At 43.8% G+C, this 15,915-nt stretch overlaps 1 protein-coding gene across 4 annotated transcripts in view; it reads right to left on the reverse strand.

Annotated features, from left to right (window-relative positions):
- The window catches only part of AIDA (axin interactor, dorsalization associated), a 28,475-nt gene extending 12,580 nt beyond the window's left edge, over positions 1-15,895 (reverse strand). For 2 of the 4 annotated variants that reach the window (XM_055816331.1, XM_055816330.1), the window contains exons 1-4: positions 15,649-15,890; positions 11,947-12,016; positions 5,008-5,061; positions 2,718-2,772 (exon numbers count right to left, since the gene is read on the reverse strand). In XM_055816331.1, the coding sequence (XP_055672306.1) occupies positions 2,718-2,772; positions 5,008-5,061; positions 11,947-12,016; positions 15,649-15,758 (289 nt within the window). In that variant the 5' untranslated portion in view covers positions 15,759-15,890. Of the gene's footprint in view, positions 1-2,717; positions 2,773-5,007; positions 5,062-11,946; positions 12,017-15,648 lie in introns of all 4 variants that reach the window. The other 2 variants (XM_055816334.1, XM_055816333.1) reach the window with 2 other exon arrangements.
- Between the last annotated feature and the right edge of the window lie 20 nt (positions 15,896-15,915).

Raw genomic sequence — 15,915 nt, forward strand, 5'->3', positions numbered from 1 at the left:
CAGAACCCCAGCATCGGGGCCTCCATTTATGTGGCTTTTCCAATAGAAATCTTCTAAAAATACTGTTCCGCAGGCTCTTGTGCAGAAGCTGCCTTTTGTGACATTGGATAATATCCCATTGATTTTATCAGCAGCTGGCTCCCTCTTGAAAGATTTCAAAAGAAATTATCAACATGAGCTGTAAGACCAGTACACGCTACCTTGGTAGAGACCACCACTGTCCATTTAGATTTTTAGTGACAGCCTATGATACCTGTACTGATTTTCCTTTTTAATTAGACAACACAAAATAATTCAGATACCAGGCTCTCCAGCACAACGCAGTATCTACTTCTCTTACAGTACATACATACTGAGTTTGAAACTAGTCACTTAGTGGCTAGGATTATCACAGATGAACACAGGAACATGGGATGTCCCAGCCTATCCGTTTGTAATGTGTATAACACTGGTATAAGCTTTCACAAGAAAAGGATTTGTGAGATTCAGTGTGTTAGCAACGATTTCACACAGCGTCGTCTCAAAAGAACTATTTCTATGTACGGACCCTCCTGTAGCATTATTCTGGCACAAAAGATTCAGTGACATATCCTATAAACAAACAAAACTAGACAACTGCTTCACTTTCCAAATGCAAACTTGAATAGGAAAAGTTAGAACTTGACAACACAAGATTAAAAAAAAAAAAAGTTTAATCTAAGGCCCCTGGTTGTTATAACAACACCCAAACCAAATTTCTCAGCCATTTTGATAGCTTCAGGCACGAAAGTAATTAAAACAAGCCAAATCGTGTGAATAGCTGTTTTCATTCCACCCTAACAGAATGGCTTGACCTAACAAAGGAATCGCTTATTTGCATTGCCAGCCCAGACTTTTTTAGCTTTTTCTGGTGGAATGCAAGAGAAAATGACAACACACAAATTAAAACACTTCACGGTATATTTTATGAAATGGCTGATGTTGGCCTGATTAAGATTTACTCTATTCAAGATGTACTTTAAAACCCACAAAACAAAGGCACAATTCAGAGAGAAAGAGGCCAGAACAATAACAATCCAAGTTAGACAGCAGCGTTAAGAACATCAGCGTAGAAGCACCCGTTCTCCTCTAAGGAAAATAACTCGGTGTCTTTGAAAACTGATGGCCACACACTCTCCTCAGTTTTAATATAGTTGCTTGTCGTATGAGGTGTGGGCTGAGTGCACTTCACAGTGTTGAACTTTTTCTTTTTTTGACAGCTAAAAAGAAATTCTTTGACAGAGGGCAAGATAAGCAACAGGACTGTTGCACCGTAACTTGAAATTTTGGCCTTTAAGAAAAGGAGGCATTTCAAGGGAAGCTTTATGCCTGTTGGCGGAACAATGATTCTGACCAAGCCCTTCAATAGTCACCTCCTTTGATTTATAGAACAGTTTGATCAATTATAACATGGTTCCTCGCTCTCTTCCATCATTCAGTCACTCACAGGTCATTTGCACAATGGAGTCTAAAATCCACAGTCGTTAAATTATTACAACATTTTAAACACTTGTAAACAGAGAACAGGAGTATCTATACAAAATAATCCCAGATCAGAGGATGCAGAGGCCAGACACGCAGTATGTAGGTTGAGAAAGACCCAATACTTCCAACACATAGTTAAATCATTTCCTTAATTATGGTCTTCACAGACCTAGCAGTCTGGTAAAGTACCTTCACTTTCCATTTTCAGGGAACAGTTTAAAAGCATTTGCACTCTGTGTTTTGGTAGAGACGTGAGGAAGCTCTGTTCAATGCCCTGCTTCTTGACAAGCTTCCCTGTAGGATCCTGTGCCAGTTACTTAGAGAATGGGAGCGCAGAGAAGCTCAGCTTATTCATGAAGCGGAAACACTTGCCCATCCATGACGTTTGTCCCCAACATTGCCCTTCATGATACAGTTGTGACAGGAGCAAAATAAAACCAGTTTTTGGCAGCACAAAGGAAGCTCTTGCACATCTCCTGTTCCCCAAGAACTGCAGAAACATTAGCATTCAGGACAATATTGCTCAGATGTGGAAGCTCTGATCATAAGGATGCTTTGAGAACAAAGCAGCCAGTGTTATGGGAAGGAAAATGTAGCAGATAAATAGATACTTCCTACACGAAAAAGTTATTTCTGGATTGACATACCAAGAACTGATCCAAGATCAGTTGGGAAAAAACAACATCACACAAAACCCTTCAAAGACTGACTCACATCCTCACTTTTGACTCTTAATTTGGTTAGTCTGGTAGCGTTACAGTGGTGGGTGACAGGTGATTGGCTACCATGAGCACAAGTTCAATTTTTTCAGCAGAAAAAAATAAATTCCAAGCTGCAAAGATGACGACCACAAAAGTGTTGAAATTCAGTTCAAATAAGAAATGTGCAGGTAAATTTTCCAGCTGATTATATACTGTAGTACTGATCGCTTAAATTAATATTTTGTGCAAAAATTAGCAGCACCCAAGGAGTGACTTATTTGAAAATAAAGACGAATAGATTATCTGAAACTTTAGGACTACTATACTTCGAAGTTACCCACATTACACTCCTTAATACACTTCAGGTTTTGTCTATGTGGTAACAGATACTTGGAAGAACCACTAAAATCAGCATTACTGTCAAACCACATCGTGGTCAGCCAGTATTCATGCTGCTGTCATGATTTCCACTGCAACGATAAACATCACTCAACATACAAAGATACTACTTACTCGGTTCCAACTTCTTCAGATCCTCAAGCTTAAATTCATCCTGCGATTGGGTGGACTAGGGCATTACAAAAATTACATTACAAATTACATTATAATTACAAAATTGATTACAATTACAGAAAGATTACATTAGACCTTAGTATGCACCTTCCCCTCAGACAGAGTTACCATATCTTAGAATAAGCACGCAGGATGCTTCCTTTGCTCAAGTGTACCAGGTTACCTCAAAGCTATGTCCTAAAACCCCCCAAACAAAACCTCCCCAAGAGAGGCTAGGTTCACAGGTGAGGCAGAAAGGACATTACTTCTCATTTATTGACAACAAATTTACCTCATGTTCCAAGCTCTAATGCAAGACAAGTATTTTTAAAGCAACTAATTACTCTTTCATACTTACTATACACAGGAACATTAAAGACAGAGGGATTTGGTTTAGTTCTTCCCCGATCAAGTTGTTCTGAAGCAAGATCAGCACAGCAAAGTGATGCTCCAACAGGAGCATTCACAGTTCAAGACATATCCAGCACTGTAACACTGGCAGAAATGACAGTACACAGGATGAGCTCGACAAAACGCTCAGCTAAGGGTTCACTGCAAATGGAAGAGGGAGCCCCACCCCTCCTTTCTCCAGCTGTGATGACGCAGTTTCCTCATTGGTCTGTAGCACGTCTGCTTCTCAGTAAGCCTATTTGACTTGCTAACTCAACAGAAAAGTTTTTGATTTTTTTATTCTGAGGTAATATTTTGATTATTTTATTCTGTTTTATTCACCAACAGTTCGGTAAACCGAACTAGCGTGTTCTGAGATGACAAGTGGGAGAGCTGGCATGAGAAAAGCGGTGCAAGTAAGAGGATTGCCGCCGGACATCCTCTTTCAGGCAGCGGATCAGGTCTTACCTATTGTGTCATTGCATCCTTGGCATCTCTTAAGATTACCCATTGTTTTCAACGCCTCTTTAAGGCCCAATGGGTGGTTTTTTTGCTTGGTTTTGCCCAAGTGTCAATAGGGATCTTCTGCAAGACTACAGAAGTGCAGTAAAGCAGCTACCCCCATACCCTTAGAAGAATGGGAAAAGATGACCGCACTCAGTAACTGCTTTAATCTCTGCTAAGAAACCAGGACAAAACTTCAGCAAGTAGAACACTCCTCAAAGTGGATGAGAAGTTCTAGTATGCTCACACAAGGTTATAAAAATCCCCAAGTTACTGCTGAGGAACCAACAGCAAGGCAGGCTGCTCTTGCATGATGTCACCTCTTCGGTTTAGCAGGTTATGACATTGCTGCATCTTCTGCTGTTGCTCTGAGACATGACTTGGCCCACGAAGCTGTCCCACAGCGGAACACGCCTGCCTTTGCCACACAGTGACTCAGAACAAGTGCAACGCTGCTCAAACACTCCAGGTTAGATCAAAGCAGAGAGACAGGCAGAGCTAACCAAATAATTCTCCAGATGCTGTACAGCCTCAGGACTGGTCAGCCCCCACCTCATTAGTCCAGCTGCACCATGCTGCCTAAATTGTCACTGTATCCCAGCCTCTCAGACAACTGAAGGCAGCACAGTGCAGCTGCTGCACCTTGTACAGCAACATGAAGTACTCTGGAGCGCTGCTGCATGTCACTTGATGCAAAATTTGCCTGTCACCACCCTTTGTTGGCAAAAAGGAAATTCAGTAACCCAAACTTTGCTTCAGCTGATTCATCCCTCCCCCATCCACACTCTTTTGGAAATTTCTCTTATTTCTCCTTTGTTTTGGGGATAAGACTGTGCCAAAAGAAAAAGAAACTCACTCCCATGACATCTACTTTCAGTCCAGAAAAAAGCAGTAGCTTCATTATTTTCACACATTTGCCTACAGCACTGCCAGCTTTTACAAGTGCTAAAAAATAATCTTTATTCTATACGTGCATTCTTCCTCATGCTCTATTACAATTTGTGAAGCAGCTGAATTAGTGCAGGGATCACTCTAGGGATCTTTCTACCCCTGCACCAGGTTAGGAAGACAAACCGATCAGTTCTGAAGGAGGAAAATGAGGCAAAGAACCAACGGCACAAAACCTGTGGTTAAATTCCTGTACAAACCCTCATCTATGCTCATATAAGCACTTAAAGGTTTTAAAGGCACCCACCTGGGGCATCGTGTTGAAAACCTGGAAAGTCCAAGTGTTCAAGGGTTTGTTCACTCTGTTTTCCAAAGTCATGGCTATGTCTGAAGACACTAAACTAACTTTAAAAACCTCTACAGTTACCTATCACTAAAGTATGAAATCACATAGGAAAAAGAGCTATACCTGTAAAGCTGCGCTTCTCAGTTCCAAGCATGTTGCAATTTTAGCTATGGTTTTCTGAAAAGAAAAAAAAAATACTTAATTTAGTACTGAAACTGTATTCTTCCATATTCACATATTTTAAAATAAAAATACAAACAATTCCTTTCTTTCCCCAAATATTTCAGATCTATTAGTCAGTACCAAATCACTCAGCATCAAAAGCTTTCTTTATACACCAGCAAGATTTTCTGAAAGTGCAATAGATGGAACAGACATCTGCCACTTAACTCCCCTCCCACAGGTCATCAACACAGATGGGGGTCATTCACTCAGCAGAAACTAATAACGCTTACCAAATCATAAATTGTTTATGAACTCAACTGCTCTGAAGTGATAGGGGAGAGTGGAAAAAAAATTATCCGAACCAACCAGTTTATTGCCTTCTGAGAACTTGAGTGGTTTGTTCCAATTTGCCCTTTTAGGAGTCATGCCTATGGTTCCTCTGTCGGGCTTACAATCTTGGCCGACCAAGTCAGCCCTCAGAAGTTACAGAAGCCCAGTATCTCAGCACTGAAAAAACACAGTCCGCTTTTGTGGGTTTTGGTGGGAGAGGAAGTATAAAGGCAGATTATTCTTCTTTCTATTTTTGTAATTTTAAGACATCCAAATTCAGTGAAGCATGAAATATATTTGATTCAAATTTGTCAGCTATCTAAAATATCCCTGAGCAGAACTGCGAAGCAATTTCTCACTTTCATTTTAAAATGCAGAAAGGAGGGAAGGGCTTCGAAATAGCCCATTGCTAGCAGTCTTCCTTTGAAGACAGCGCTACTTAGGCTTTTATGTCTCACAAAATAAGAAGCTCCAGCAACAGTTTCATTTGTTTCTGTTACTACTAGCTGAAAGGAGAAGTGAAGACTTCCCTAACTGACATCAAGTAGACACAACTGCACGCTGTATTTTACCTTGCCTGACCATCATAGGTTTGTTCATTAACTAAAAGGTTTTAGTGAAGAAAAACGAAGGTTATCTGCAGAGATAAGGGCCAAATATAATTTAAGATGCTCTGTGGAACATTTATAGGGCAAGAAAAACAGCAACAATGAAGCTACAAAGAAAAGCAGTTTATTTTCAAATTAAATTTTCCCCCAGAAGGAAGATTAAAGTTGAAATATGCACCTGCAACTCATTCTCTCCTTTTAAATCAGGCAGTATAAAAACAGTTCCCCCCCAGGCTGGATGCAAGGGGAGGAAAAGATCTCCTAGAGCACAACTCTAGCATCAAAGAGCTTCAAGAGTATGGGCATCTGGCAAGCTATATGGTATCAGCCAAAAGCCAAAACTTCCCTTTAAAGGACAGTTACATTTTAGGGCTCCAAGAAGTTTGTAGCAGCAGATACAAACTAGGCACGCTTTCACAGCTACCTTCCCCATCACCTGCCCTAACTCTCCTGCAAAAGGATGTCACAACTCCTCCTTGATCAGCTCCTGGGCCACCACGAGTTTCAACAGGCTGGACTAAAAGCTAAGCGGCTCCAGTTGCCGTTCATCTTATGCCACACTGAAAAGTTGAAAGAATTCAGGAGCTGAATCATAAAGCAGATCAGACATCAATACCTCAAGGGCAGAGCCAACAGCTGGAGTGTGTAAAAACCTCAGATACCTGATTTTCATCTGTCACTATAGGCTCATCAAAGCTTTCAAAGCCATTTCTCCCCAACTCGTATCTCCTCTCGTCTTAAACACTCCGTTACAACATGGCATTAGCTCAGACTTTACGTTCTCATAGTTTATATTTTCATATATGTATTAAAGATGTGAATATATGGAAAAGATATATGAAAAAATATGTATTTATTCATATTATATATAAAAACATACTGTACATTGTATGGAGATCTTACAAAAAATTTAGTTCTTTTGGGCACCCTTCAGGAAAATGGTGAGGGATGTGTATTAGCACAAGACACGCTGTCTTCTCCACCTAGGATGCAGCATGGGCAGAAATGGGCTGTTTGGGAATTTAAATATAAAGCAACATGACCATATGCTTGCATGCAACATAGCAGAATAAAAATATTACAGCTCCATTTCTGTGGAGGTTCATTTTGTAGTCTAGGTTGAGTCAACAAGCTTCTATGTCCCCACAATACATTCTGCTACATAACAAAATCCATAGCTGGATCTCCAGCACAGCTTAGAAAAATACAGATTTTTGAAAAAAAGTACATACAGTCCTGGGCTCATTTTGACACTTTCAGACCCACACTCCACACACAGGTGTTGTGGATTTATACGTACTTTCAGGCTGGATGGGAGGACAGTAGGCAGCAATACAGAAGCAGATTCTCAGTCCCTAGGGTGAGGATGCACTACACCCATCTAATCAGCTGTAGTGTAACAAAAGGAATTCCTTTTTATATTTGATAACCTCTGGAAAGATACATTTGCAAAGGCAAAATCCCAAAGAGGAAGGTGTGAAGTAATGGGTAAAAGAAAAGAATCCAGAGGTTCCCTAGGGAAGGAAGGGGAAATCTCCGGGCCTTGACCACAGCTCTAACATTTGCAAAAACCCAGCTGTTCCAACGGCTTGGGTGTTGACTGCTGAGCAAAGAGCATGCCTGTTCCATGCTAGACCAGAACCCTCAGGCTGCACCACAGGAAGAGGGCTACAAGTTCACAGGGTGCCAACACACAGTCTCCGTGCCCCACCACAGAACCAGAACATGTAAACAGATTTCCACGTGGCTCCTCCCCTCCCGCTCTCACATGCGGCGCACTATGCCACACTGTACACGAGGTCTGAAGAAGCGCTGCTCAACCCCCATCTCCTTTGACAATTCACCGATAAGCTCAGCAACGCCCCTGTTCCCTACAGATCTGTAACCGTGTGTTCCTAAAACTGCCCGACCTAGGTACCTCCTAACAAAAAAAAACAGCAATACAAAATGCGTGTTCTCTGGCTCCTGGGGGCTGAAGGGCAATAACAGCTCTAGAAACAGATTAATTGAAGAGAGTTTGGGAGTCCTAAAATAGTAAAGAATAGGTTTTATATGGAATCTATTGAAATATGGCAAGCTCCCAGCAGGCATTATTCATAACTATTTTTTTAAGGGACCACACCCAACCCAAAAGTTAAAAATGCAGCTAAACACTGCTATCATTTTCAGCTACAACTACCCCATGCAAAGGCTCCTTTTTGCAGCATGGAAAACATTCTACATCTCATCAGAAAAACTGAAGCCATAATTAACTTTGCTAGTTTAAAACAGTTAAAATTCAGTTTTATGTAAACTTGTGATTAGAAAGGGAAAGTGTCAGTTGATCTCGTAGTCAAGGTTCCTTCAGTGTAGTTGTGTGAGTAATGACTGTGCTAACTGTAATGCAGTCGAAGATGTTTGCATAAATACAGAGCCAGAGCACAGTTTGGCTTTAAAGAGAGGTCTAGGCTGTTAAGAGACCAGTAGTTTTAATGAATCATGCTAAGACTGTTCAACAGTCCTCTTATTTCAGCAAGTTACCACTGCATAAAAAAGCGTGATTTTCTAATACTGAAGAAAACCCAGCCTAGCACAAAAACAGTTACATGAGAATCAACAACTGCGGTTAGAAAAGTGCTTTAAAGGTCAAACTTATTGCACAGAGAACAGGGTGAGAGTAAGTATAGCTGGAGGCAAGCTGACAATCCTAGCCAAACCTAACTGGAACAATTCATGTAGCAAAACACAGTGGCTGATCATGAATGAAGATGGGATTTTTTTATTATTTTTTTAAGAGAGTGAAGGTAAAATAAAGAACAGTAGGATCCAGATGTTAAGACTGGGGTAAAACCACCAGTAACTGTATCTGTCAATATTCCATACACACAGCTTCTAGGTGATGAAATTGTTGCACAGCCTCCTTAAAACTGCTGCAGGGTGACTAGCTTTAAACACAATGATTTATTGTTTACAGTATTTATCTGTATTAGAAAATTAGCCAACTAAATTCACAATCACTAATGAAGATACCAGCACTGCCAATTATCCAAGTTAAGACAGAGCCCTCTGCAAGGACTAAAACTCCAGAATTATGTCCAGCAGTAGATATAAGACAACAGCCCCCAGGAAGCTAAAAATACAGGAACAAACAGCAAATTCTGGAAACTAGTCTGCTCTATCAAGGGAAGTAGCATACAGCGTTTCAAAACAGACTCTTCAGATCAAGAGCAAGAAGGCAACATATGAATATTTGAAAGTCTGAATTCTTACCATAAACAATACATCTATTATAAGATAAATTGTAACTGGCTTACAGTATGCCTAGGAAAAAATTGGTAGTATCTGTCAAGTGTTGTTAGATTAACAGATTGCATGATTACATTAGCCAGTAACACACCATCAATTATGGTGTGGCCATATCTGCACTGTAACACCACCTGTGATGCATGAAATAAACCCAAACATGGTAAAAATTTATACAAACAGATGGGGCTGAGGATTTGAACCTAGCCTTGTCCTTTCCCTGTAGCTGTGAAGCTAGTAGTTTTCCCTTGGTACAGAGGAATTGCTGCAGAAATCCATCTTCCCCACAGAGTATGTCAAGTAAAGAACAATGACAGCCTCACAGTAATTCTCAGCAGTGTGTATCGTCCTCTGGAAAACAGCTAACTGTAAATCTACACAAAGACTGCAATGAGGGTAGGTCAAGCAACTGAGAATCATAATTAGCTTCACAGCCTTGTCTTGTCCAGTCTGTGAAATTCTGTGCACAGCCTTGGCCAGTAATACCAGGTAAGCAAACCCTGAAGTTTACATACTCTTCTACATTCAGAAAAATAGAGGTGGCTCTTACATGACATACAGAACCTCAGAAAGACAAGATGTTAGGGGAAGAGACTTTCCAGAACCAGGAGGAAATAGCATGCTGGTGGATGCATTGGCAGGAACTTAGCTGAACAAAAGTCGCTGGTTTGCTATGCAGATTTTTTTGAAGGGTGGCAAGAAAGAAGATACGCTTCCATTTAACCAAGCTGCTTGAAAACCCAGAACTGTGCTAAACTCTATTCCTACATGCCAACTAAATGATACCAGGGATGACAGTAATTGGTCACGATCACTAGATTATACTGGCTGAGGTCCTGCAGAAATAGGGAAGACCAGAACAGCGAGGAGCTTAACATCAGGGTAAAAAGTTTTGCTGTACAGACTTTTCAGTTCTTCTTTCAAAGCAATGTCAAAACTTTTTGTTGTGACTAGCACTTCCCACGGTAGAGAAGGGAAAGAGAATGTTCTCAACAAAATGCTGGGGAATTCAGCTGTGTATGTGGTTAACGACATAGGTACCACCATTTGATAGCCAGGCTCAAAGTTTCAGTGCATCAGCCCCTTACTGATCTGCACAAAAAAAGCAAGTTATATAAATGTCAACCTCTTCTGCAAGTTATATCAGCTTTAGAAACAGGTATCACCCTGCAAGGATTCAAAGCAGCCTTTTTATTTTCAGAAGACTGTTGCCTTAAGACATGATTGCAGTTGCACATCTAACATCTGAGGTCAGTTATCTCTTCTTCCTGAGCCCCCCAGGCCTTCCCTCATGGCTGACCTCACTCGCTCCCACAATCTGTTCCAAGGTCCTTTCTACAAGATTCAGGGAACATCTGGAAGCAAAGCCCTGTGTGGTTCTGGTTCCCATACTCACAGGAGATGATGTCTCCAGAAGTGAGATTAACAGCTTTGCCTTCATGAAGTAACCGTATTTTCAAAAGTATCCACAGAGGGGAAACACTCAGTAAAGATGGGATTCTCTCTAGCTGAGAACGATGGAGAGTGCTACCAGCGAGGGATAGAGAGAAGCAATCAAGGAGTAAACAGCTGCCCAACATTAGCGAGGTTCCCAAGACTTCAGTTCAGGAAAGGTGGACCAAATCCTTCTCCAAGATTGTGACCTGGTTTCAGATGATCACAAGCCTTACTTTCTTCTTTGCAGAAGGTAAACGGAACATGGAAGACAAGCTCGTTGCTTTTCTTATTGGTACATGTTGAGGAAACAGCTAAAGCCCTGTCAGCCTCTATGTAACACGTATATTCCTTTGTAAGGAATTTCTTTAAATACATCAAGTTCGCCTCCAAATTCTGGAACCAGGACCTGCTTTCAGGACCAACATTTCCAAACACAGATCCTGTTACTCTAGCATCCTTTTACCATAGGTGAGATTCTGGGCTAGCAAATGTCAATTGTCAGGCAACATCATTGCTCAACCAAGTGATCTTATGACTTGCAAATCCGGAAATACTGGGGTTTTCTTATTTGGTATTCCTAAGAAAACCATGCCTTCATACAAGACATGAAAACTTAGCAGAGCCTCAAATCTCAAAAGATTTTGTTTTGCTGAAAATGCTTGAGCGTATGCGAACTCAGCTAGTATTTTCCTCTTAAATCCTGTCACAGAATTGCATTAGTATCATGCTGAGACAAGAAACAGCCTTTTCAACTGAGGGTAGGGAGGGAGGAGTAAAGTGATTTCAATATTTCAAAAGATTATAAATAAATAATGTTCTAAGACACTAGCAGGGAGTATTCTGCCAGGACCCTTCCCAGTCAGGTGCTACATGTTAAACTAACATCCTCCTCACAGATCCTTGGTGTCTGCAGTTCAAGACATTTTGTATTCAGACTTCGCAACATAAATCGTGCTAACATTGTATAAGCAAGTTATCAAAAGGTGACCCAAAACCAGAAACACCGAGGTTACAAAGGACTCGGGACAGCATGCATGACATTCAATATTACACAGCAGAGCATCTATCACATCTAATGACACCAATGGTTTTAGCCACGCTGGGTTCCATGTCTGTTTGATTATATTGAGGGAGGAAAAAAGGTCTCATAAGGCTCTGGTCTGCAAGATAAAAAAGCCCACATAACACCCATCGACATCTACAAGTCAAGCGCCTTGACTGAGCAAACAGCAACACTCACCTTCTGATCTTCTGTGAATTCTGAGTTGTTGTGCTGAGACTGTGCCTCTTTTTGTAGATGCCTTGCTAATCTGGATTGGGGGGGAAAGAAAATTATGGAGTGGGAACACAACAGAAACACACACAGACTCTAGTCTCCAGAATATATGTCAGCCAAAAGATTCGCAAACTGCTGCTCCAAATAGTTTTTGTTTGGTTGGTTTGGGTTTTTAAACAAAGATTTCTATAACCATGGTAGGCCATACTTAACAAAATAGAGAAGACGGACAAAACACGCAACTACATCAGGCAGGAAAGACTACATATATAACATGTCACGAAAGGAGAACAGGTAAGAAGGTCCTTCTAGCCAACAGCCCCTTTCATAAGCACTAACCTTTTTTCCTCTCCCCATCCCCTTACTTTATAACAACAAACCACCCGCTGTGGTACAAGCCCACACTCATTTCACAGGGAGAGTTTGAGGCAAGTCGGATTGCCAGGAGACACGGGTGCAGGCACCCTAGGTGATGGCCACAGGCTCTCCCAGCGCTGGAAGCCAGGCGCAGGGTGGCTTGGCCCAGGCTGCCGGGGTGTATCAGCTCACATTTGCGCCTGTCAGCATCACATGCAGTGCAGAGACACCACCCCTTGTCACCACGGAGACAGGAGTACCAAGGGGTTTGGAAAGTAACAGTAAGCAAACAGCTCCAGAAAGCGAAAGGAAGCTAGAGAGGGAAGCTATGGGAAGAGTTACGGTTTCCGTCTGGGGAGGAAGAACATTAAACAAGCAAAACCTCTGGGCAATTGTTGCTATTCCCTGTAAATATTAAACAAAAAAGCAGAGAAGGATGGTAGACCGGGAATCGAGGGGAAAACCCAGGAACAGCAATAGTATTGGGGGCATTGCAATACAATTCCATCGGGAACTTCTCAAGTTTGCGTTGTTTGAAGGGATTCAGCTTCTCACCACCATTCCAGTGGGCGTTAGCCTGTGTGTTGTGGGGTTTTTTTGGGGGGAGCGCAAGTTAAAATACATACACGAAGATCCATATACCAAAGCAGATTACCATCAAAGCCTTTGTCAGAGACTGTCAGAAACAAAAAAACAGAACTCAATTATTTCTTTGCTTTTCCAAAAAATAAGCTGTCAAAAAAACACAAGGATTAAGGCCACTGTAGTTTTTAACTAGCACCAGTGAAAAAACAACCAAACAGGACAAGGTAACGGCACAACTCAGTGGCTTGTCCCCTTTCATAAAGGGTGAAACATGGTGGCTGAGAAAAGACAAGAAGCACAAACACACTTGAACCCTGTCTTCTTCTTACCTACCACCCCCCTGTATGATACATAGGACTTATAGAAAGGGCATTTAAAAGTCATTGTTTAAGAAAACATATCACCATAGCAGCAACATGCCACCCACAACAGGCAGCATCATAGTATTAACATTTCTGCAAGCATCAGTAATACAACCCTCTTTCCATTTGTCACTAATGCAAAAAACCCCACGCTAATCTAAATAAATGCATCTAACATCCCACTGGAAACTTGCTCCAAGCTGGATCAAACCAAGTTCCACAAATGGGAACATTCAACAGGGAAGGTACTGCAGCCAGCTCAGAGGGCTCCTGTGCAAGTAAGCACCTGAATGAACAAGGGCCAATCTTTGCACCAAGCTTCCTGCACTTCCAGGAGTAACATAAAGCCCTGAGCAGACCTAGGTCACCCAGGACACAGGAGGCAAATAACTTTGTTTTACACCAACAGCCATTAAACCCATTAAATCTCTCCAGCTTCCCTATGCTGATCCATACAGACCTCGCCGACGTCAGCAGCATGTGGCCAACTGCAGCACCACATTTGTTCATCCCATCGCAGGTTGCCATTTGGGAAGGCAACAGCACAAAGCCATGCCATCACGTCTCTCCAGAGCTACAGGTAGGTATCTTGCCCTGTGCGGCTTATTTGCAATTTCTACCCTATAGACTGAAATTGTTATTAGTTTACCTGCTGTATCTTCAAGAAGCAGACACACGCACTGAAAAGGTTCTGCTCCTCCCTAGGAAACATCTCCCTGTAATCCTGTGATCTTCTCTCCCCTTTTTTCTCCCTCCTGGAACCAGAGAGTTCATCTACTGAAGACTATTCAGTAGAAACTCACTGATAAGCTTGTAAGAGCAGCTTACCATGCTACCATCCAAGAGAGCTTTCTTACAAAGACACCATGGTGCTCCAAAGCCAGAATAAAGCAAGGGCATGGAGATCACCTCATTTCTTGTCACGCACAAGTGATGCTGGGATGAAGGGATCAAAAGTTATGCTTCAACTCTCAAACTGGACTGTTTGTGAATGTTTAGTGATCTTTTCTCAATGAAAGCGAAGTCAGAATGGGAAGCCTGAAGACTTCTTATTCTGAAGAAACATCGTTACATGAAATTGATTGCCGAGACTGTCAAGATGGTTTAAAGCATTAGATCCTACTGGACTCCTTGTAGATGCCCACATAAGGGCAGACATCTAAAATATCTTCTTTTATTTTCTGATGATTGTTTTCTTTTTTTTTTTCTTCCGTGATACAGATCTGGTAGAAAACTTCTTCTCATCCCTGTGCCAGAGTTTGTAGTAACAGTTTACCTACTCTGAAGGCCATCAGCAAAAGTGCAAATAACCGAACTTGCATCATCCTGCCTGGTGAGTGAATGAAGTGATGAGATTATAGCATCTCATGACCATGCTGTACGCAGCCAGCAGGCTAGTTACTCTGAATGGCAACTGAACTGGTAGCCAGCATGGTCACAGCCCATCCCCTAACCTGAAGAGTCCTGAACAACACTAGACGATCTCTCAGAGAACACGTCTTCTGCTTTACTTCCTCTTGGGGAACAAGCCCAAACCATTTGGGCTTCTTCCAGAAAATTCACCTTAAGAAATTTAGCCTGCAATACTGAGATCCCAAGGAAATAACTTCCATCTTCATGGTGAACAGAGTAGCCGAGGCGAGCCTTTGACTAAAGCTACCCGGTGTGTTTCCAAGCCCACCACCCACAGTACCAACACTCCTCCAACACCAAAGGATTCACGGACAGCGTGGTCCACCCCGGCACAAGCCCACCTAACCGGGGCTGCCAGATTCCCCGCTCCCCCACTCCACTCTGTTTCACCAGAAGCGGAACACACAGGCGTGCCGTGGGCCACTTTGCACCCCGATGGGTTGTGTCAGGCAAGGGTGATGCTCTAGCAGCCCATCTGCCTCAGCCGGGACACCCCTCCACCCTCAGCACCGTGCCCGGGAGCCTGGGCGACCATGGGGGCACCCCGGGCCACCGGTGCCCCCCTAGCCAGCCGCCCCCACGGCTCGCGCCTGGGGGCCCGGAGGCTCCACACCACCGGCTCCGCCTCGCCCCACGCCGGGGGGGGACCGTGCCCGGCCCAGCGCCCGTCACCGACCCGCGGCCTCGGCGGGGCGGCTCCCGGCGACCCCCCCCGCCCCACCTCGCCTCAGGGGACGCCCCGACCCGCGGCCCCGCACCTCGTGCAACGCCAGGGGACCCGCCGGCGGGGCCTGGGGGGTGAGGGGGGGCCGCGGCCTAGGCCCACCGGGGGCCCCCTGCCCCGCCCCGCCCCAGGGCCGCCGCCTCCTCCCGGGCCCTCGCTCGGGGCACCGCGGCCGTGCCGGGGACCGGCGGGGCAGCGGCGGGAGCCGGCCGCCCCCGCACTCACATCTGGTACTCGTCGATCGCTTCCACCAGCTGCCCCCAGGAGTCGAAGTCGGTGCCCTTCCTGAAGCTGGCGCCCCAGCGCTGCAGGAGGCTCCGGGCCGCCTCCGACATAGCCCCAGCGCTAGGGCAGCATGCTCACCCCGGGCCGGGGCACCGCGCCGGGCAGCCGCTCCCGCCAGCCCCGCGCCGCCGCCAGCCCAGCCCAGCCCAGCCCGGCCCAGCCCAGCCGCCGCGACAACCAAACGCGGCGAGCGCCTCCCGCCAGCGC

Source organism: Falco peregrinus, chromosome 11, assembly GCF_023634155.1.
Source record: "Falco peregrinus isolate bFalPer1 chromosome 11, bFalPer1.pri, whole genome shotgun sequence".
Lineage (NCBI taxonomy): Eukaryota > Metazoa > Chordata > Aves > Falconiformes > Falconidae > Falco > Falco peregrinus.